Here is a 22,950-nt window from a genome sequence, read left to right on the forward strand (position 1 = left end):
TAAGAGTTAAATTATTATGGTTTTGGCAGCTTATTGCAACATGTACTTCTGTATTAATAAAGAACTTTCTATGACCATACACAGGCCTCTATTGTTTATTCTTGTTTCCCAAATGGAGGGCTTCACGGGTCAAATCCATGGTTCACAGATGATGCTTCAAACATGTCACCCCTTAAATGTCCTTTCGACCCTGTAAAATTGGCAATGCTGATAAAGTCAAGACAAAATAGACTTCATATTTTAATTTAATTGATGGTGAATTGTTTGTAGTAATGTTGTGACAGCAACTAGTGATAGCAGAATCTGATACATCTCATGTAATTTGGTTGTGACACTAATTAGATTAAGTGTTAAAAGAGGCTGGACAGAGTCAGCTGACTGGAACTGCTATCGGTACCCCTGCACTGTTTACATCTAACTGAAAAGCAAAGTAGCTTTTAAAGTGCCCCAGACTGTCAGGTTGACCCCTGAGCTACACAAGAAAGTGACCAGTGCAGGGATGACTGGAGTCCAGCCAGTACAAACACTCACCAGTCTGCCATACCGCCTGTTAAGGTGGAGGATGAGAAACATCCCTCAGGAGGAGGATTGTTCACTGAAAACAAAAAGTGACAGGTAACATGACTATAATCTACTTATTCATGTCACCCAAGCTTTGAAATACTTGGAGGTAACAAAAAGTCCTCATTGGTAAATGATTTGGGTGGCCAAACTTACCTCATTAAGAGAATTTATCTTTAAACAAGGTGACATAAGAAATTTTAAATTTTATTCACATTTTTCAGTGATTACGTGAAGTAAGTGGCCAAATTCAGACTCATGAATGAGTGTTTTTCAAAACCAATTACAAAAAACAGTGTTTTAATACAATAATGAAGGGCTAAACTGGGATAGAAATATAAAATACATTTCATCCAGCAAGGGAGATACTTCACAAATGTCGAACACAACAACATATTGTAAATATCATTCAGACGTTTCCCAAGTAGTAAGTGGGGATTATTTTAAATCTGCAGGGCTGCTGCTGATGTGTATCATCTGTTCCACGTTGGGGAGACAGAGAAACTGTTCAATGAGGCATTTCGTGAGCATGCCACGACATCGACAAACTGTGAGGGGGACCTGGTTATGGATATAGAGCATGAACAGCAGTGGGGCCTCAACTGGACAAAGAGACTGAAATGTACCAACTGTGGCTACCTGTCTAAGCATCATAAGCTCTACAAGGAGGTAGAAGTAGCTGCGGCAAAGAAGGGACGTCGCTCCTCCACTGCTAACACTGGACTCCAGATAGGCCTGTCGAAATGTCCCATGGGGGAGTGAGAGTTTCCGTGTCCCTCTGCATGAGTGCAGATATTCCACCCCCATCCAGTTCAGGCATGCAGAAGCTGCAAACAGAGTTTGTGATAATATTAAATCGCAAAATGTGAAGGATATGAGGGCCAGGAGGGTGGACATGAGGGAAATAAATAAATACAGAGGAACAAATTTAAATAATGTTAGCATGTCTACAGATAGCATGTACAACAACCCACTTAGTTGATGTGTTGGGAAAACTGCTTTTCAGCCAGCCACAGAAGTTACCTATGTAGCCACTGAGAATGAGACTTGTGACCACCAAATGTTAGCTCTACAAACAAAATCAAAACTTTGTTCAAAGCACAGTTTAGTTGACAACATTTCTTGTGTAAACAATCCAGACTGCACTGCTGATTTGCACATGTCAGAATCAATAGGAAATGAAAAACAGTTAGCGGACTGAAAGAAAGACCAAATTGATGTAGAATTTTTGACAACAGATACTGATAGTGCAGCTTACACAGCTCTCACTGAAATATATGAAGCAGGGGAGATGGATGTTTGTCCGCAAACTTTTCTCGATACAAGGCATCTATCAGCCAGTCATAGAAAATTCATAAAAAATTCTAAACTTGTAGTGGACATGATGCCTGCTAGAACTAGACAAGATAAACAGAATTTGGCAAATACATTTTCTTTAGACTGTGCATCCAGATGTGCAGCTGAGTTTTCAGCTGCTTACTCAAGTCATGCAGGTGACTTGCCAAGGTTGAAGAAATCTCTGTGATATACCTCTGATGCTATTGCTTACTGTTACATGGGAGATCACTGTACTGTTCTCCAACAATAAAGAAGAGTCTTCAACAGCTAGTTTAAACTTGATTGCCTTTATTTGTACCAAACGTACGATCATGAGAAGACTATGCATCATGAGGTCAATCACGTGTGACGTGGTAAAAGCTGTAAAATAACAAAGGAACTATAAGTGTGATATTCCTGTACATTGGATGAGTGTAATCACACCTTTAGCTGAATTATACTAAATTGTGTAAAAGACACCAATACCAGACATTGAGCCTAATTTACTGGTTCAATTAAAACATTTTTGTGATATCAAAATGCCATGACAGTTCTAAGTTGTTTCATAAACAATAATAAATTCCATAAAATATATAATACGAATGTCAAGCCCACTTGTATAAAGCCTCACGAAAGTACAGAGATGTACGTTTTTACTGCGTAGTGTAATAGGCGCCTAGCGCGTGAGTGTTGTAAAACAGACGCCCAGTGACAGCAGAACGTTGTATATGTATGACAAGTGTCGGTTGGTTACTGAAGTAAAATGCTTTGCGTTGTGTTTGATAATTGGTCTCTTCACGTGGTCAGTACATCTAGTCTGCAAGTTCTGTGGGAATGGTTCCTGGCGGGTTCTCCCAATTCAACTCAATTAAAGTCAGAACAAACGAATATTTAGGTTTCCATTCTTGTTTATTGTGAAAAAAAACGTATTAATCTAAACAATCCTACATATATCTACCTACCTAAATCCTACATAAATACAATTTAACTCTGGTTTATGTCCACCCCCTAATACCTACTCCCGAACAACAAAACAAAACCTACTCATTCCTATACTATTTCTCCCCTTCCCAAGCTAACACTCAATCAACACGACATCCCTAAAACAACAAACAATACGTGGAAACTTTAAACTTGGTCTTGATCCAAGACTCGGAGTCGCTAGAAACTTACCCGATGCGGGTATCGGACGACTGACGATTCCCTACCTAGGGTAGGCCTATATAGTCGACATCGGGCCACGTGACTGGGGAAATCCAGATTTCGGCCAATGCGCTCCTTGCATCTCTGCCCCTCAAGATGGCGGAGCATGCAAGAAGCGTGACATCGTCCTGTCTCCCCGGCCACGAGGTCCGCATGGGCCTAGGCTTCTACATATTTGACTACAAAGGTAGGTACTACGTCAGCCGCCCACCCAACTACCTAACCTACCCCACCCACTATGAAACTTTTGTATTTAATAAACTTTTTATACCCCGAGACGCCCACATTCCCCTTAAACTCAAAAGTTACTCTTTTCCCCTCCTAAAAATCCCAAAATATGAAAACAAAGCAAAAGAATAAATATATAACAGTTTACACACCAAAAAAAACAAACAAAAAAACAACAAAATAAAACAAGCAAGTAAGAATTAACAATAAAATAAAATTAACAGTAACAGCACATAATGCGAAAGAATGCGACTACAATGCGACTAGTCGCTAGGAAACTCCAGCAACGCCTGGCGATCCTCCTTTTCTTGGGCCTCACGGCTCAGGCGCCTCCGAGGCATGGCCGTTCTCTGCTGCGCCGCCTGCTCTCTGGCTAACCGGCGGAACGCCGGGAGAGGGTCCTTCCGAGGGAGGAGACAGACGCCAGGGTCGCGGTACTGTCTGTTTCTTCTCTGCATTACCGTTACTCGGCCATGGGGATTATGGGTCATCACATGTTCCTCCGCACCCCTCTTCCTCTGAAAAACCTTGCAGCATGTGGAACACTGTCTTAGGTTATGTTTTGGCCTGTGGTATTGGACCCAATGGTTCACCATATTTCTATAGGTCCGAATTTGTCTGCTGGCACATCCTTGGACTTGACAAGGTTGTCCATCTTCTGGCCAGATGGGTCTCTCCCCCTCCTCAAACTCTGCCAATTCCTCCTCTTTTACTTTAATCTCCAACTCCATTTTCTGCAAGCAGAAGTATCAAGCAGAAAGAGGGAAAATTCCTCCCAGAGCAAACGAAATCATGCAGAGAAAAACAACAACAACAAAAACAAGCTATATAAACATCATGCAAGTTAACCTGTTAAAATAACTGGCAAAACCCAATAAAATATAACGGAAGTCCCCCTTGTCTTCTCCTAGCTTGGACTGAACCTTTTTAATGGTTTAACAGTCCGTCCTGCCCGAGTCAGTATAGCTTCAGGCGTTCTAAATTCTTCCTCCAATTGGAAGGTATCCATCCCTGACTGTACAGCGGAGTCATGCTGTGGTTGATTCAACCAGCTGCTTGGACATGGAGTCCCATCATATGGTTTTAAATGATCCACATGTACACTTACAATAAGTTTAATAATATTTTGTTGTAACATGTTGTCAATTTCATTTTCAACTAACTGTTTCTTAGCCAAAGGGATCCTTCGGGCCGGTAGTTTGATTGGAGTTGCATCACCAGTATTGATAATGTGAGTAGTCTCATCTGTCTGTCCTAACGAACCATCTTCACCCACAAAAACATCCTGAAATTCTCGAACCAAATCAGAAACGGACTGCCTTTGAATATCCGAAAGACCAGAGGAACATCTATCAACCAGTGACTGCAAGTGACTCGGTAAGTCCAAACCTAGTGCATCTGTGGCAACATCATCACAAGCTACAACCTGATCTACTCTGCTAACTGTAGCTAGTACGGATGAACTGTTTATGGACACTTTCTTGCTGTTCAGGTTCAGCACTGAAATTACTACAGCATCCTTATCAGGCTGGACAAGACTTCTAGCCACAAAAATTCCTTTGCTTCGCCAATATTTATTTGGCTCAACCAACCCCAATTCAGTACCAAATGAACCCTCCACAGTGCATTTGATTAATAAAATACTGAAGATACCATGGAATAATTATCACAAGAATACGAAGAATGAACCCTTTAACACTGTAAATGAAGTTACGTCTTGGTGCGAGGCTTAATGCAAGGAAAACACTTCAAAACTTGAGAGCGACACTTGTCACCGAAGAGCACATGGTACAACATGGCTGGCAAAGGGAGGTAATCAACCTAAAACTAAGGGAAGCAACTCTAGTGAAGCTTACATCAAATCGTAGATGTCAGTGCGTGACATCACAATCACACGAAATGCAGAAAGCAGTCATTTGTGTGCAAGGGAGGGTGTGTGTGTGTGTGTGGGGGGGGGGCAAAATTGGTTATCACACAGTAAATATTTGGATAAAAACTTCAAAATTACTCACAATGAACACTGGAAAAAAAATCCATCTTTCCAAGCTTGGAAATGTCTTGGAAAGATGATGTTTCCAAGACATTTCCAATTTTGGAAAGATGATGTTTCCAAGACTTTCCAATTTTGGAAAGATGATGTTTCCAAAAATTTCCAATCTTGGAAATATCCGCAAGGGGAGATAACTGGTGGGTGATGGTAAATTATTGTTCTGCATGGGCTAATTGCAATAGTGGCATGGGGCGGCATGAGTGTTTCATGGGGTCGTTAAGGCGACTGGCGGTAGTCTTTGATGTTTGGTGTTGTTTGAGTTATGATTGTTTAAGGGGTTAACGAAAGGATTATCGACTTGACTAGTCGAAATTGCAGTGAACACATTTTAAGTGTTCAATGTTGTGGGTGAAAAGTGAATTTGTCACGTTGAGTTTAAATATGTATCATCATAAGCTTATATCTAGTCAGTGAGAGTTAATTTCGTACAAGGGCCACCGACCCGTTTTACAATTATAAAGATGAAAATACAATCCAGCGCCATATATAATATTAAGCTGTATGCTAACATGTACAATGTCTCATTTAATCTTATACTCTATATTCAAAAACTTCGCTCTTTTTGTCAATGTTTCACATGGATTATTTATGTAGTATTGTGGGAGAAGGCTGTTTCTCAGATCACAGTAAAATGAACATTCAATAAAGAATTGGTACTCTGATTCAATTGTAAGTACTATACACAGAGGGTAGAATCACTCATGTTGTTTTATATTTACTTTTCGCCCTTATTCAAACATTAAAGGATGGTCTGAACAACGAAACTTACTCAAAGCAAAACGAATCGTTGCGTTGCTGTCAATCGTTGCGTTGCCGTCCTGGGGGGTCGAGTGATGGTGTCACCATGCACTAATTTCCACCGGACCCCGCAGTTCGTGCTAAATCATTTAGTAAATGGGTTATGTTTGTGAGTGCGAAGCGAGCGTTGTGGAAGCTTGGAACGAAATCTTAAATTTGTCCAGATCGCTTCGCGGAAGTTAAAGAATCAAACTACTTACTACTTGTAGTACAATATATATATGATTGATGACCAAAATATTTTCCATGACACAACTTGAAGCATAAAGATTTCTTTTCTCGGAAGCGAGGTCGTGGTGGAAGTGACCAAATATTGTAAGTAGTGTTATATTGATGACATATTTACTTCGCTTCCTCGAGAGAAATTGTTATGATATAAGATATGTCACGCAAAAATCCTATTGACATCAATCAAATATATATGTAATTATCAGTAGAAAGTAGTTTTGATTTTGTAACTCGGTGAAAACAAACCTAAATAGCATTTATTGTCAGACTCGCGGATGTTCGCGACAGGGCGCTGCCATTTTTAATAATCGTAACATGACGGGCTAAAGTCTGTTAAAGAATTAATGAGATTATGGTTTGTTTTCATCAAGTTAGAAAAGCAAAACTACTTTCTACTCGTAGTTAAATATGTATTGGAATCATGGCCAACAGGATTTGGCATGACACAACTTATAACATAACGATTTCTTCCTCGGAAGCGAGGTGGGGGTCGAAGTGACATACTGCGCAATAAATATCTTGCTACATTCCCATGGTTAATGTCCACTCACCAGTATGTAAATACTAGTCAACGTGCGTCTTTCTATTTGGTCTTATAATCCTAATTAGTTTATTATGATACTTATGTGCATTTTGAAACTAAATAAAAATCAGGCGATCTGCCTTTACTTATAACTTGAATGTCTAGACATTGTAAATCATAATTCGCACACACGCCCTAGTGTATGTTGTCTGTCTCATTACTTCACGACGAAATCATGGATTCTGTGGAATGCTGCGACAAATGAATAAAAACAAAATGCAATTATTAAAACTAAAACAGGTAGTTATAATGATGTCAGGCTATTACTTTGTTCGAGGAATGTATCCATCAATATCCACAAAAACGAGCCGTATGCCATTCACCTGCAGCTGTTCCAAATGATGTGTCTTTTAACAGTCTAATACATGTTCACGAAAAGTGATATATCGTGTCCGGTATTTTACATAGGTATATAGTCTCATTGGTCACCCAAGATAGCACACCTGGCCACTAATTGCATGATGTCCGCCATTCTTTACAAAAAAAAGTAATTTAGTTAGCCAATAATGAGCAATCAATCAATGTCTTGGCGGTTAATCCTTCGAAAGAAGCAAGTTGTTTTACGCAGACACAGACACGACAGAGTGTATTCAGTATTGATTAGTTAATCTACATATATAAACAATACCTTTTGACAAATCCGCTGTGTAAGATAAAAGTAATTAATCAATCAGCGTGTTATCGGTTAATCCTTTGATCGATGTATATTATATTGGGTATTTACTCCAGACACAAGAAATGCAAAATGGGAACCTTTGTCGGGTTATCTAAGTGGTGTTACCTGTTTTAAATTCATTAACTGACCATCAAGTGAATGATGACAAATAACATGTGTAGGTTTATACCACCTAACACGGGTTAAAACATGGGAGTATTAATTGCTGTATTGCATGTGTAAACCTATGGGCCGACACTATTTTGAGAATACGGACAGAACTTCATTGTTGCATAAGAAATACATATAAGCATTTGCCGTGTGCTATAACTGTATGTACCTATTTACCTAAGTAAATTTTCAGAGCCTTCTAGCAATGGCAAAGTGGGGTTGTTGAGTTTACGAATTCAAATGGATCAATTGTCATTTTTTAATATTATACGTCATATGTTTATTGAGAATGGTCCCTCGTCGTTCATGCCGATTCAACGAATCAAAAGTAAATTCATCAAGATAATCGGAGAGTGCCGAAAGAAAGATGTGATGTTTGTGTTGCCGAGGGACAGATACGTGATGGTTTAAATGAAACGATCTGTGATACCTGTGATTCAGAAATCCTGTGTTACCTGTGACTCAGAAATTAAATTTGTTAAAAAGCTTGCTAATCTTGTACATTGTATTTCTGAAGAAGATGTCTTAGTTTCGACATGACATGTATTCTCTTGTATAATATTTAACATATCTTATTAATGACCTTCAGCTGTAAACAATTAAATATGTCCTTCTTTCAAAGGGTTAACTGCCAATAGATTGATTGCTCATTTTGGCAAGGGTGTTTTCTATTATCTACATGATAAATGATACAAATATATAAAACATAATATATAAAAACTTATAAGAAGTTTATAGCACTAACACAAGCAAATTTGTTTTGAACGTTCTTGATAAATCATATTGTTAAAGGTCACATGCAACCAAAAAATCAAACATAATTAAAACACAATTATCACTTATTCATGACAATATATACATTGCTGATTATGAAAAAACATATAAACAAAATTATAACCGTACAATCGCAAAATCAAAAGAGCAATATTTGGTACTTGGGTTTACTTCCCAAGAAACGAAGCAGCCGGGATACCGAACCCAGTCAGAGCGAGTGGGTGTGCACTCAAGTGTAACGGCTGGTTCATTTGCAGACGCCCCTCGCGGTTCATTATGTGTGTATATTCCGAGATGTTGGATTTTGTAAATACATCCTCATTTTTTGTGTATAACATTTTGCAATCAACAGACATCATAACATGTCATGTGTACAAGTATCACACCTGTCTGTCTGTGTAATTACATAATGTGACAGAGACCGAACGCCATTAATCAATACGTTTTGTTTATGGTGTATAGCCTGATAGGTGTTAAGTTCAAATTGCATGTGGTCAGTGATCGAAGCTGTGTATTGAACATTGTCATTAGCAGAAAGGCAGGCAGACACATAGGCGTCAATAAAACAGACACTTGTCTGCGACAACGACATATCTGTGTCACAGTTAGCTATTCTGTCAACGCTAAATAATGACATTGCTTTAAAGTATCGAACTGAGAAAGTGACTCGGTAAGAAGAACGTGGTGAAATAGACAAATGAAATTATATAAACAGTTAAATTGGTAATATACTGTCATAACATAAAAAGCTCGCGCCTGTGAAATATCAGCGAAACATTTAAAAAAAATAGCTCACACCAAAGCCTTCACCGAGTATTCACCGGACAACCTGCTGCGGAACCTATCGTTTTTGTCATCGCATTATTTTTCAACTTTATAAGTTGAATTTGCATTTTTGATGATTTGTTTCGGTAAATCCATACCGAAAGGTATCAGAATCTGCAAAGTTGTGTTTTACGTTGCATGTGACCTTTAACATAACGCTAGGAACACTACTTACATTTTTAAAAAAAAATTGTTATTTTTGTTACAATCTATTTGAGATTTGATTTTCCTTGACTTCGTTGTAGAGATTATGTCGTTCAATGTTGAGACTGTTGCTCTGCAGTCTTTCTAGACTGCATCTCCATGAGATCCATTCTCTCCTTCCCTCTTGTTCAGAATGAACATATACCGGTAACCGTTTACACATAGATATCGTCAACCACGAAAAGTAGGAAGAAACTTCATCTAACTGTGCATTTAGCACAACTGAATTTGTGGAAATAATTGTGAAAACTGTCATTTCCAAAGTTCTTATAGCAAGTTTCTGCAATAAAATGAATACCTCACAACTTGAGTGAACTAATTTATAAATTAAAGTGACTGTGTGAAGTCACTAACATGGATTCAATATCATACTGGTAGTCTGGTATACATGTCTTATTTCTTTCCTTGAGTGAACACGTTTTTTCATCTTGTAGAATCCCTTAAAACAACACCGTAGTCAAAACATCAAACGCTTTTTACCTTGAGCCAAATGTCTAACGTAACATTAACCTCGATAATGATACAAGAATGAATATGGGAACCCTTACTCTATGCATCGACAAGAATACCTGTCAAACAAGCATGGAGTTGCTATTGGCGTGGCGTCGTGTTCTCATTGCAGGTTTTAACATTTTCAAACATATATAATTGTCACCACAGCGACAAACCTATTTTACAGTTGAGTAGAATGCATCCAACCTGACCTCACAATGAGCGATGTGATAATTCAAGACATAGATAATCACAAGCATCTAGACTTGACCCTTCAAAATAACTGTAACTGGGATATTAACATAAATTCCATTGGCTGGCTTATTATGAAATTAATCTCTTGTATAAACTGGAATCTTTCAAATGTATATTTGTCTCTGGAATCATATCTGTGAGCTTTGGGCTGATTACCTCTTGATCTAAAATGAATGTTTTATTAAAACATTCTGTAACGTTTTGCTTGTAAATGATCACATTAATCTAGATAGACTTATGATTCAGTAAAAGGGAATTCATTTGAGTATCTGCTTCAATCCGCACATGTTTGGACAACACAACCAATTTTCTATTGACAAGTTAATGAGATTTTCGTGAATACGCCCATTGCATAACACCGTTATTGAGCACAAACTCAAATGGCCTCTCCCTTGTGACAGGTGTTAATTGGAGAATGTATTCTACTACGATTAGTTCCCATGAAGTAGACTTGTAAATATATAGGGTGTTTACCTCCAAGACCTGGTGATCTCGAACAAAGGCCAGTTAATGTTTTAACAGGCACAAGGTTGATACAAAAGTTGAAGGGGTAAAGAAATGAAATAAGCCTAAACTGAATTTGACATTTTCATGACATAATATATTTGGTGTTGCCACAATTAATCATCACAAGATGAAACATATCATGTGAAATATATATCAACTATCATTTGGAGGGCCTTTAGCGATCTTCTTAAATCTGCCATGCCAACACCCCAAGTAATAATAAGATACATAATTTTCAAATCATGTATGACCTATTTCAACTTATTACTGACCCTACGAAGGTCACCCAAAACTCTAGCACTTTGTTAGATATTAGTAGATTAATCAATAACTCTCGCGAGAAGTAGACCGTATCATCCCCGTAGACGTTGAGTGAACACATGAATCAGTATCATTATAATCTCAGTGAGCTAAACTCAGTAAATTCGATCACATTTCAAAACAAGTTCAGATTTTTATAGCACCCAGTCTCTTATTCCCGTATAACAACACCGACGCAACATGAACGAGATTATACTGTAATAACAAAATCCTACTTCACGGAATACCCCATTACGCCATGGCACGGGTTCACTTTTCATGGCATGTAATACACTCAGTCAGTCACTGTCATATAGTCCATATAGCTTAGGTGTATGGAATTTGTATTCATACGAACATTGAAAGGGCTGGGGTGGGAGAGTTGAAATTAAACATAATTGCGCGTTTGTGGATAACAACTAAAACATACACTTGAAACTGACTTTGAAAATGCTCGCCATACTAGCGGTAAATAGAACAGTCAACATCAATTTTGACACATAGAACAAGAAGAATGCAGATGAGTGAAGTTAAACTAATATATAGAATTGGTTCCTAGTTGGTCGCATAGGACGGCGAATAGTAAACACCTACTCTATATCCCAACTTTAAAAAATTTATCACTTCACGCGTGAAACACAGTTGCATTGATATCAAGCACAAAGGGATAATATGAATATATGGCGTATTCCTGCAGATTTCATGAATAAATATGTCACATGCAAGATACATTATCAACAATAAGAACTCTAACAGATCAAAAGATTCGTCAAATAGTTCAGTCTATACACTCATGGAACATGTGTTATATTTGGGATTACACTTTCTTAGTAAAGTACAAATTCTAGTACTTTTTGAGTTGAGCACCATCCGGGATACGAGCTCACACCCTCAGTCAGGCACCCTATCGCCAGCACACAAAATCAGCCTCCTAACCAACTCAGCTACCGCGACTTCCACAAAAAATGGAAGTCGGACAACTGGTAATCTAGACTGCGGGCTTTGTGTACCCCTCTGATAAATGTTAATTGGCACGGCTCCCACGGCCGAAAGCTATGATTACACAATGCCATACACTCATGGGCCGGGGATCCTTGGGGAAAAGGAGAAATTGAAAGAAGTAGTGGTAAAATCCTTCCTAAATTTCCAAAAATTTCCAAGCCTTGGAAACATCATCTTTCCAATTTTGGAAATTTTCGGAAATACGATGTTTCCAAATTGGAAATTTTTGGAAATCACCATTTTTTTTCTTGTGGAAATTCATTTTCAAAATTTGAGAAAATGCACTGACTTTCGTCTCGGCCCTAAAATAATAGACAAGACCCAATTCAACCTGAACAGTCAAAAGTATGAAGCTACAAAAAAGGCAATGCACAGGTCATTACCTTGTGTTACAACCTTTACTTGGAACTTCCAAGGCAGAGCTCACAGTGCTGTGCATAGTGTCAACTTAAAAAGTTCAGCAAAATCACTCTTGACGCTGAGCCATGTGCTTGGGTGTGCTGTCACTGCAGCAAGTAAAATTGATAATGAAATCAGCAAAAGTCACAATAAAGTACTTAAAGCTAAAACATACAAGAAATCAAAAATAAGTAAGGACCGCCGTGCTGAGAAAAAGTTAGAATTATTCAAACGCCATCATTGTAAAAAAAAATCAATATTCAAAAGACATGTTAATGAAAAGAAATACTGCATATTGAGACATCAATACCAAAGATAGGATCATCCATACACAAAACTGGCCCCAAACAGGAAGATCTGACAACATAATGTATATGCTTACATTAAACAGTAGGGTTTATGACTCTTGGTGCACAAGCCCTGTTGTCGACAGTGAATTCTGTCCATATTGTGTTCGTGGGTCTCGACAGTCAAATGGTCAGTGTTTACACAAGAAGTGTTGTGACAGAGATGATCAACTTCAATTTTTTTGCCAACGCTGTCAGTTTTAACCAAATCATCTGGTAAACATTTATTTGCTATGCATAGGGCTATTCTGTGGGCTTTTTGTTCGGTCCCTGCCTTGCACGGCCACGAAAAGAAACACCGCCCATAGCCCTGCTTATCTCGGCTGCCCAACCACTCCCTGCAACCAAATTTACCACTTGGGTCACCCATTTTCCTTTCAAATTCCCTCTACATTTGTCCCAAAACGTTTCCATGGCAGTAGATCAACATGGAAAACCATAAATTATTAATTGCTGAAATATGCACTTACGGTCCGGCTCATCGAGCAAGCGATTCTCATTTAGTGTATTGGAACCTATAGACCATTCTTAGCCAATATGCATGACCTCGAGGTCAAATTGAAAGCGAGGCTTAAATAGGTTGACCCAACCTTGAAAATGGCGACCTCGAAGAGGAAAGATTACTGCTGTGTGCCTTTGCGTTGGAGTGATGCCAGTAAGGATTTTATGGTATCTTTTCACCATATTCCCAAGAATAAGATCATAAGAAGGCAGTGGTTGACGAAAATACGGAGAGCTCCTGGAAAATGATTCATAGTAAGTACAAAATAATTTAGGCACATGTCACAGTCTAGAGATCTGCCGTGAAATGTACAAACTGTTCACTATGCAAGGTTTTAATATTAGGGGCACATGTACAATGTGAATGTCACACACAGACACATTCAACCCCCCCACCCAACACACACACACACATTGTCATGTTCAAAATCAGTGACCACCCCCTAGTTCATATGTACACAATTGACCCCTCCCCCTGCCTCCCAAAACAAACTGGGAGACACCCCAACCCCCACGAACACTGCACCTAAAATCGTCATCACCCCCCTAGTCATAAATTATGAACGGTCCATTACATTATTTTTTTTAAAGCATATGGACATATGGAGACACTCTTGTCATGATGGCAAGGGAATTTTATTTGCAAATATTCTGTATCAGTGAAATTAGATTGGCTGCAAATCAAAGTAACATTTCAAGTACATGTATATGCAGGACACACACATGCTGTTAAAAAAATCGTAAATATGTACTTTCAAAATTACTGCATACTGACCAGTACTTCAGGGATACAGGACATATTACTGGACAATCTAATTACAACAACTGAAATATATTTAGTGTTTAAATATCCATTTCAGATGCTGCTAATTAAGAGTCAGAGAGCATGTCACCAGCTCAGGAACCTCGCATAAGGAAGCTACCACAGTCACCATCTCAGATACAGTAAGAATGTCAGATCGTATTAAGTTAACTTTGCCAGCTGACATGGTTTTAAAGAATTTAATACAACTGAACTTTATTATGCCATGTTATTTACATATGAAAATATTGATTGCCCATGCTGTCTAAAATATGAAATGGTGTTAGCCTCTATTCCTTGATGTATATTTGTAATCCAGAGATATATTTATTGTTTGTGTGGTCGAAGAGATACTAGTGATGCTTTACAATGCTTATATTACGGTGAAGCAGAGAGTGATACAGCAGCCACTGACCCCCAGTCCTACATAGAACAACTCCAGCAAAACTTACATGAACAGGGGAGGCAACTCAAGGAAAGGGTGACAAAACAGAAAAATTGAACAGAAAACCTGAACTTGAAAAGTTTGGAGTTTGTCATTTTACAGTATTCCATCATTTCAAACATTGGCACTGATTAGCTGGAACTTTTTCATTTGTTGAATATCTTCCCAGGTTTTGTGAAGTACCTTGCCCAAATAGCACAATAATTGACAGACATGAATGTAAATGAAATTGTTTCATGCTTTTGTGTTGTGTAAATGATGGATGAAAAAAAGAGACAGCTGTAATACATACACATTGATGGATTTAACTGAATAATAGAAAGGTATTTCATAATGGCATAGTTGTAGATGTAACTCATTTGCTGCTGTTTAATTAGTAACTGATGAAAAAGAATGTATTTCATCCTGTTTGAAAAGAGTTAGTTGGGAACCAGAAAAACATTCATAGGTAAGAGATTTTGATAATAAATTATGAATTGATCCAGCTGTAATTGTTGCCATTCATGTCAGACTAATCTCAAAAGACATTTCTATCAACAAAAATATTGCACCCAATATATTTTCAATTTGCATCCTCTGAAAATGTTATTGTTATTCATCAGTGTTACAGTTGGAAGCTATTGTGAATGTGTCTATTGTTATTGGACTTTTAAGACACCATTTCAAAATAAATTTTCATTAACTGCACTCCAGGTGTTCGTTATTTATTTAGGTTAATTGTTTGCTGTAGTGTGAATCCTGTTATGTTAATCTGATAATATACTAGTACTCATGCCAATAATGGTTGTCTCCACCCTCAATTAAAAAAATTGAAGGGGGTGACAACCATTATTGGCATGAGTATATGTTCTCCTTAAAAAGGTCTTCAGTTACAGTCGTACAGAATAAATACACCAGATCTACAATAAATCAATTTTATGGTATAGTAACACAGTATTGAAAATTGTTTCAAATATTCCCCATGCAGGTACCATAAGTCCATTTAGGTGAAATAATTATTCACCTCCAAATCAGTCAAGAAAGAACTTGAAAAAATATCATCCAGTTTTGTCTTGTACTTTGTGTCCCACTCATGTTGATTGAATGAAATAGTTTCTAAATGATGACGTGGCGATTCGTTATTCCTCTGAGATTGTAACATGCAGTTACGCGCACATCGCCATCACCTGTAGGTACAACTAAAAATAAATGCGTAAATAAATACCCCATATCTATAAAACAGAGTCGATAGGACAAAACATTTTAAACAGAAAAAATACCAAACAAATAATTTCATCACATGAATAATACAATTTTGTTTGGTCCAGATCCACTCGAAGAGAGCTATCTTGATCTACATATTACTTATAATCTAGATTATCCAGCTCAAGAATTAACAACACTACTCCCATGTGGAAGTGGATGATTTGAATCCAGGTCAGGAAATACGTTGAGCCTTTTGCTTTGTTCATATGCTGATAAAGTAAACGTAATTGACTTCCCTTGGTAATATTTCCACTATTGTGACTTTAGAGTAGCTTCCCTTCATAAATGCTGCACAACATGGTAAACGTAACCTAGATATCTAGGTCATATGACTTATCGTGATGTGTCGTGAAGTACAGTAATTATTCATTACATTATTATGCTATAGAAACATGTTTGTAGCCCTTTCCCATTTCTCTGCAATTTCCCTGAACTACTGGACAGTTTCGTAATGTACCGTTCAAGGGAAATTTGAAACCAGGAAGTATACATTGAGATTTGTCACCATTATGCGATCGTGTCCTTCCCCAATTTAGCCTCGTTTTGGTACAGATATGAATATTCATGAGGCCTCATTAAGAATGGTCTATAGTATTGATACTAGTTCATGTGAATAAACTCGTATTCCAGCCAAGGCCTACACCTTGGTATAGTGCAAAGTCGTCTAGTTACATGCTGGACTATATTGATAAGAGACCTCTCAATCGCAATCAAGTTGTACTAGCAAACAATTTCTTCCACTTGCGAAATCTTGAAATAAATTCTGTTATCAGACAAGCATCGCCTTTGATATAATTGTAGATGCAGCTGTTTTCAACAAACTATTCCGATTACGATACAAACCATGCATTTCCCATAACTTTGCTTCCAAATCACCTCGTGTAGTGCGCGAAAACTGTAGCAAACGGGATCCGAATTGACACAAAACGTGAACGGGCCTTCATGTGAAACATGAATTCAATTTATTTATAGATCATTACAGTGTTATTTTGATTCAAGTATCAAATGTTTTAGGTATGCAAACGTGTTCTTGGTGGCATATTAGTATTGTCTGTTAGCTCATTTTTGGATTATGAGTTAAGTGCTCACTTGGACGTTAATTACCGCTTTTTCACTTTCAGCTTTTTGACGCACAGAGCGTGCCGGTGTAAGATTGGAAACATACCCGCGTTGAAAATCTCTCTCTCTCTCTCTCTCTCTCTCTCTCTCTCTCTCTCTCTCTCTCTCTCTCTCTCTCTGTCTCTCTCTCTCTCTCTCTCTCTCTCTCTCTCTCTCTCTCTCACTCATTCACTCACTCACTCACTCTTTCTCAGATATATCATATCCCATAGTACTAACACAATCGAAGCTTTACTTTTGCATCTTCCATTGTAAACTAGGGAAGAGAAGAAACGCCCTTTTCTGAAAAAAAGTTTGTCTGTTTTGTATTATTTTCCCCTAACGTTAAATTGATGTCAAACGGATGCTCGTGTTGTCCACATTAAGATACACGGTAAAACTATCGAATTGTTTATTATCTATTCAGGGCATTATTTAAATGGTAAAAAAGTTTATTTTCTGTCAAAAGAGTGGCAAATTCGGACTGTGAAACCTAGATATTTTTTTTTTTACAATCACGGAAATATATAGATATTACAGAGGTTGAGCAGCGCTACGTGTACATTACGCCTACGTGTGATCAGGGGATTCCCCTAAATGCCTCTGTATTACGTCATCACTATTTGCTGACCTGTCATCCCACAAGTTCCCGCTGACGCCTACTTCGAAGGATACACGTAAGTGAAAACTTGTGAGCTTGTTTTAAACAAACCAGCTGAATAGACTGTTGTATTGTTAAGATAGTGTGTTAAAATAAGTATCATGGTATCATCCAGTAATAAATTAGTGACCAGTTTTTGTGAAATATAACGCGTTTATTGCAGCCGTCTAGACACGAGAGTTAACCTTTCGCTAAAGGAAGGTCATCATTAGAATCATTGATATTAATTATTTATCATGAGAGTATGTTCCAGACATGTGTCTTTATGAATAATTTCGTATTTCAGTATGGCAAGACGCAAAACGCAAGTCAGGTTTTCTGAAAAAGACGATGTCAAATTGCCGAGGGAAGTGTTGGCTGCCAACCCGTTCAAAGACAAGGGAAAATGGCAAACAGCAGCAGACAACTTGACAAGTGCACGGTCAGACTTCAAAGTCGATGCTAGGCGAGTTAGGGAGAGGACGCACTTGATGTTAGACCACTTATGCACAGTAACAATGGTTTATCGATGTTTCTGTTGTTTTCTTGACTTGTAGGGCCTTTAATATGTATTTGTGTTCTCTAAATTCAGATCACTCGGATGAGACAACCCCTACTAAGAGGAGAAGTAGTACCAGCATACTAGACTACCTCAATACTAAGTCAGAGCAGGAGGCAGAGCTGAGAAGACAAGAACTGGATATGAGGAAGGAGGAACTGAAACTTGAGAGAAAAGATTTGAGCAGGAGAGAGAAGAGGGGAGACAGAGAATGGAGCTGGAGAGAGAAGAGGGGACACAGAGAATGGAGCTGGAGAGAGAAGAGGGGACACAGAGAATGGAGCAGGAGAGAGAAGAGGGGAGACAGAGAATGGAGCTGGAGAGAGAAGAGGGGACACAGAGAATGGAGCTGGAGAGAGAAGAGGGGAGACAGAAAATGGAGCTGGAGAGAGAAGAGGGGACACAGAGAATGGAGCTGGAGAGAGAAGAGGGGAGACAGAGAATGGAGCTGGAGAGAGAAGAGGGGACACAGAGAATGGAGCAGGAGAGAGAAGAGGGGAGACAGAGAATGGAGCTGGAGAGAGAAGAGGGGAGACAGAGAATGGAGCTGGAGAGAGAAGAGGGGAGACAGAGAATGGAGCTGGAGAGAGAAGAGGGGAGACAGAGAATGGAGCAAGAGAGAGAAGAGGGGAGACAGAGAATGGAGCTGGAGAGAGAAGAGGGGAGACAGAGAATGGAGCAGGAGAGCAAAGAAAACACAGCGTTGTTCGAACTCTTACAAAAATTTATTGACAAATAATTATTAAGAATGAAATGTACTACACATTCAAGAGAATGAGTGTGTAACTTGAACTGTACATGTAACAGATTTGCATTGAATAAATATATAAGACATTGGAATATACAGTTATCTTTACAATCAATATTTCACTACCAGGGGCATAGCTGGCGTATTCGCAAAAGGAAATTGCCTACTCATAATTGTTGTAACATTGAAAGCACTGGAATATTCCTGGAATATTGCTTAAAGCGGCGTAAAACCATACTCACTCACTCTACATGAAAGCACAGGTCTCAAACAGTTATAATCTGGTTTAGGTGCGTATGTATTCTTGAAGTGATGGTGGATCCAGCTGAAAGAAGAGCTAGTTTCACTTCCACACAGGCAAGTGTGGCAGTTTGTAAGGATAGCAGCAACTTTGTAGTATTTACCAACTGGCTGCAACTACAGTTTTTGGTTCTTCTTGAAATCTAGAAATGCAAATAGTGTGAGCAACTTGCCAAATGTCCACTCAACACAGACTCTGACGGCTGACATCTTGTTGTTGAATAGAGCTTGATTCGCTGTTACCACGCCTCCTCTGTATGGCCCTATTATGTAAGGTGAAATACGCTGGGTAACCATATACACAAAACACATCATTGTTTCAAGTTGTCATATTCTCTGACATGTCATTTTCAACCTCGCTTTCTCTCAACATACAAGCATCATGGCGTCGGCCTTCAATGGGGCCATAAAAATGGGCTATCATTCCATTGGGTGTTACTATACTCTGGTACTTCAAACCATGTACACGTTTATGTCCATTGAAAACGAGTTTTTGGTTTTGTTGAGGCCGGCATATCGGTCGCACAGTACAATCAATAAACCCCCAGCAGTTAGTGAGAGGTGAAACTTGGTAATGAATGGATCGAGACATATCTTCTAGATGCCCATGTGATAGCCAAGGTTTGTCCAGATTGTCTAGAAAATTACTGTGCATGTTATAAATGTAATTCAAAACAGTATTAAAAATGTGCGACAATACTGAAGTCGATCTCCCCAAAAAGTGTTTTAAGTCTTCAAGCCGATTTGGATAAGAGAGTCTTCTAAGGAGAATGCACAGACCATCAATGCCTGAACAAGTTGTACGATTCGAGCAGTGGAATTCGTCAGGTAGCAGTAGGGTTTCTTCAAGTGTGAATACATCTTCTCTAGTAAATCTGAAGCACTTACGGCACTGATAGGCACTGAGTTCATGTAGTTTGATATATCTGTCGGAAAAAGTATCATCTTCTTTCAAAGCAGAAAGCAACAAAATACCATAGTTATCTTCCACGGCAGCCAAAACATTTATATTTGCCGCCATTACTAACTAAATTCACACGATTGTAAGCGTGTTACAGACTGGTTTAAGTCGGAAAATTGGACCAATCAAAAGTCGATTTACATATACCAGCACATGTACCCGTGCAAGTAAGATTTACTCACGGTCACTAAAGTTTGGTAGCGTGTACGCGTACGTGTAGGCGTACATGTACACGTAGCGCTGCTCAACCGCTCTACTAATGAACATACCAATGTCCTCGTTCTCCGACATTGCAAAATACATAAAACAAGCATGGTGCAGTTTTTATAGTAACTTCCTTATATTTGAAGATACTATCAAATGTGAGAATTAGACACCGGGTGTCTGCCTTTTTTTTCATATTAGAATGTAGTAGCTGAATATGTTAGTTCATTTATTTTTATACATGGCACTAATAATAATAATAAATGGATATTTCTTATGCGCCATAGTCCATCCAGAGCATGCTCAAAGCGCTACATATAAAAAGAGTCACTAGAGTTCAAGAGGAAGATATGACAATTAGCCAAAAATAACCGTGAGAATATTTCGCAGTTATAGGTTGTAGACTTTTTTGAAGAGGAAGGTTTTGAGTCCCGATTTGAATGCTTCTAGGGATGAAGCATTTTTTTATGGGAGTAGGAAGACTGTTCCATAGGGTTGGTGCTGCAAATATGAATGACCTATGGCCAAAGTGTTTGATACGAACTTGGGGAACTGAGAGAAGATGTTGATTCTGAGAGCGGAGAGAACGGGCAGGCATATATGTTGTCAACATCTCAGAGAGGTATGGAGGAGCTAGGCCGTGTTTGCAGCGGAAAACAAGAGTGCAGATCTTGAAATGAATTCTTGCTTCAACCAGCAGCCAATGCAGACTCTGGAGGATTGGGGTTATGTGAGTCCATTTGGATGTTTTAGTGACAACTCTGGCGGCAGCATTCTGAAGTTTTTGAAGTCTGAAGAGAAGATCATTGGAGATTCCAAACAGTAGGCTATTGCAATAGTCAATCCTGGAGAGAACAAGTGACTGAGTGAGAACTTTAGCAGCATCTGTGGTTACAAGATGGCGGATGTTACCAATAGAGTGGAGATGGAAGTAGCCTACTCTACAGAGATGGTTGACATGTTGCTCCATGGTGAGACAAGGATCAAGATAAACACCTAGGTTTTTCACACTGGATGAAAGTGGGATATCTGAGTTGGCTACTGTGATGTCCGTAGAGTTTATCCTTTTCAGACGTTGCGATGTGCCAATCAACATAGCCTCAGTCTTATCATCATTGAGCTTCAGCTCATTTGTCATCATCCATGAACTAATTGCCTTCGTGCACTGACTCACTCTTGATCTTGTATGTTATAGTCATCCTGAAGACGGCTAAGGAGCTTCTGATGGTTGACCGTGTCGAACGCCGCTGAGAGATCAAGCAAGAGGAGAAGTGACACATTACCCAAGTCCGCATGGCATCTCAGGTTATTCAGAATTTGAAGTAAGGCGGTCTCAGTACTGTGCCTAGGACGATAGGCTGATTGGAATCTGTTCAGAAAATCATTTGAAGAGAGATAGGATCTGAGTCTGACATCAACTGCACGTTCAAGGATCTTGGAAAGGAAAGAAAGGTTGGAGACAGGTCTGTAATTCTTGAGAGTATTGATATCCAAATTGTCTTTCTTAAGTAATGGCTTTACCACAGCTTGCTTGAACACCTCTGGAAAGAAACCATTAACTAAGCTCAAGTTGATCAGTTTCGTAATAACTGGCAAAAGAGTCTCCAAAAAGTCAGCAAGGAGACGAGTTGGCATCGGATCGAGAAGACACAATGTCTTTTTTGACCGTTTGATGAGTGCAGTGAAAGAATCAAAGGTGTCCAGGCAGATCCTATCATCGGGTGGACATGTTGAAGGATCCTGTGTGTCAAGAAATGTTTGGTCAAAGCTTTTCCTGATATTTTCAATTTTACTTGAGAAGTAGGCTGAAAAATTGTCAGCAAGATCCTTGTCATTAGTGGACGGTGGTAATGGGGTATCATTCTTCTTGCCAAGTAGAGATCCCATGAATTTGTGATAGAAGGAAGGATTTTTCACATTGTCAGAGAGTTTCTTGGTACAGTAACTGGAACTGGATTTGGCTCCTCTAAGAGCCCTAGCACAAGAGTTCTGCTCAGACTTATACAACTGACGGTGAATTTCAAGGCGACTCTTCCGCCATTTTCTCTCTGCAGCTCTGCGTTTCCGCTTGGCTAAGAGAACCTGCTCATTATACCAAGGAGTCCCTGATCTGACAATGATTTCCTTCAGAGCTGATGGAGCATGTTTATCTAAGAGAGATGACAATGTGGATGAATACAACTCAGCAAGTTGGTTTACATCATCCGGGGGGTCTTGGAGTAAGTCAGAGTTTACAAGATCTCTTCGAAACTCATCATTGTCAATAGACTTGATATTACAACAGGATTGTTTGATAGCTGTATCAATCGGCACGTTAAGAGAAAGTTATTGAAATAATTTCTTTAAATAGTCACCTATTCGTAATACTCAACACGCTCCAACATTGCTGCACTTTTGTTTCGCATGAATGAATCCAAGCGGCTCAGTGTGCTATTAATTAGATCTAGAATGTAACCTCACAAGAACTGACTGACTGACTGAGTTTGGTTTTACGCCGCTTTTGGCCATATTCCAGCAACATCACGGCGGGGGACACCAGAAATGGGCT

At 38.9% G+C, this 22,950-nt stretch overlaps 1 protein-coding gene and 1 long non-coding RNA gene across 2 annotated transcripts; one reads left to right on the top strand and one right to left on the bottom strand.

The window, feature by feature from the left end:
• Window positions 1–1,319: 1,319 nt before the first annotated feature.
• Window positions 1,320–12,636, bottom strand: LOC124272829. Its single transcript, XR_006897436.1, has 3 exons — window positions 12,556–12,636; window positions 10,069–10,077; window positions 1,320–1,388 (listed from the first exon to the last, which is right to left on the bottom strand). It is a non-coding gene; the product is annotated as an uncharacterized LOC124272829 (long non-coding RNA).
• Window positions 12,637–17,947: 5,311 nt separating this feature from the next.
• LOC124272828 (protein enabled homolog) lies at window positions 17,948–19,124 on the top strand. Its single transcript, XM_046708050.1, has 2 exons — window positions 17,948–18,471; window positions 18,519–19,124. Exons 1-2 carry the CDS (start codon window positions 18,198–18,200, stop codon window positions 18,926–18,928), a joined length of 684 nt encoding a protein of 227 aa, XP_046564006.1. The 5' UTR covers window positions 17,948–18,197; the 3' UTR covers window positions 18,929–19,124.
• The last annotated feature ends 3,826 nt before the right edge of the window (window positions 19,125–22,950 follow it).

This window comes from Haliotis rubra, unplaced genomic scaffold (assembly GCF_003918875.1).
Source record: "Haliotis rubra isolate DU_JTF1 unplaced genomic scaffold, ASM391887v1 Scf1731, whole genome shotgun sequence".
Taxonomy (NCBI): domain Eukaryota; kingdom Metazoa; phylum Mollusca; class Gastropoda; order Lepetellida; family Haliotidae; genus Haliotis; species Haliotis rubra.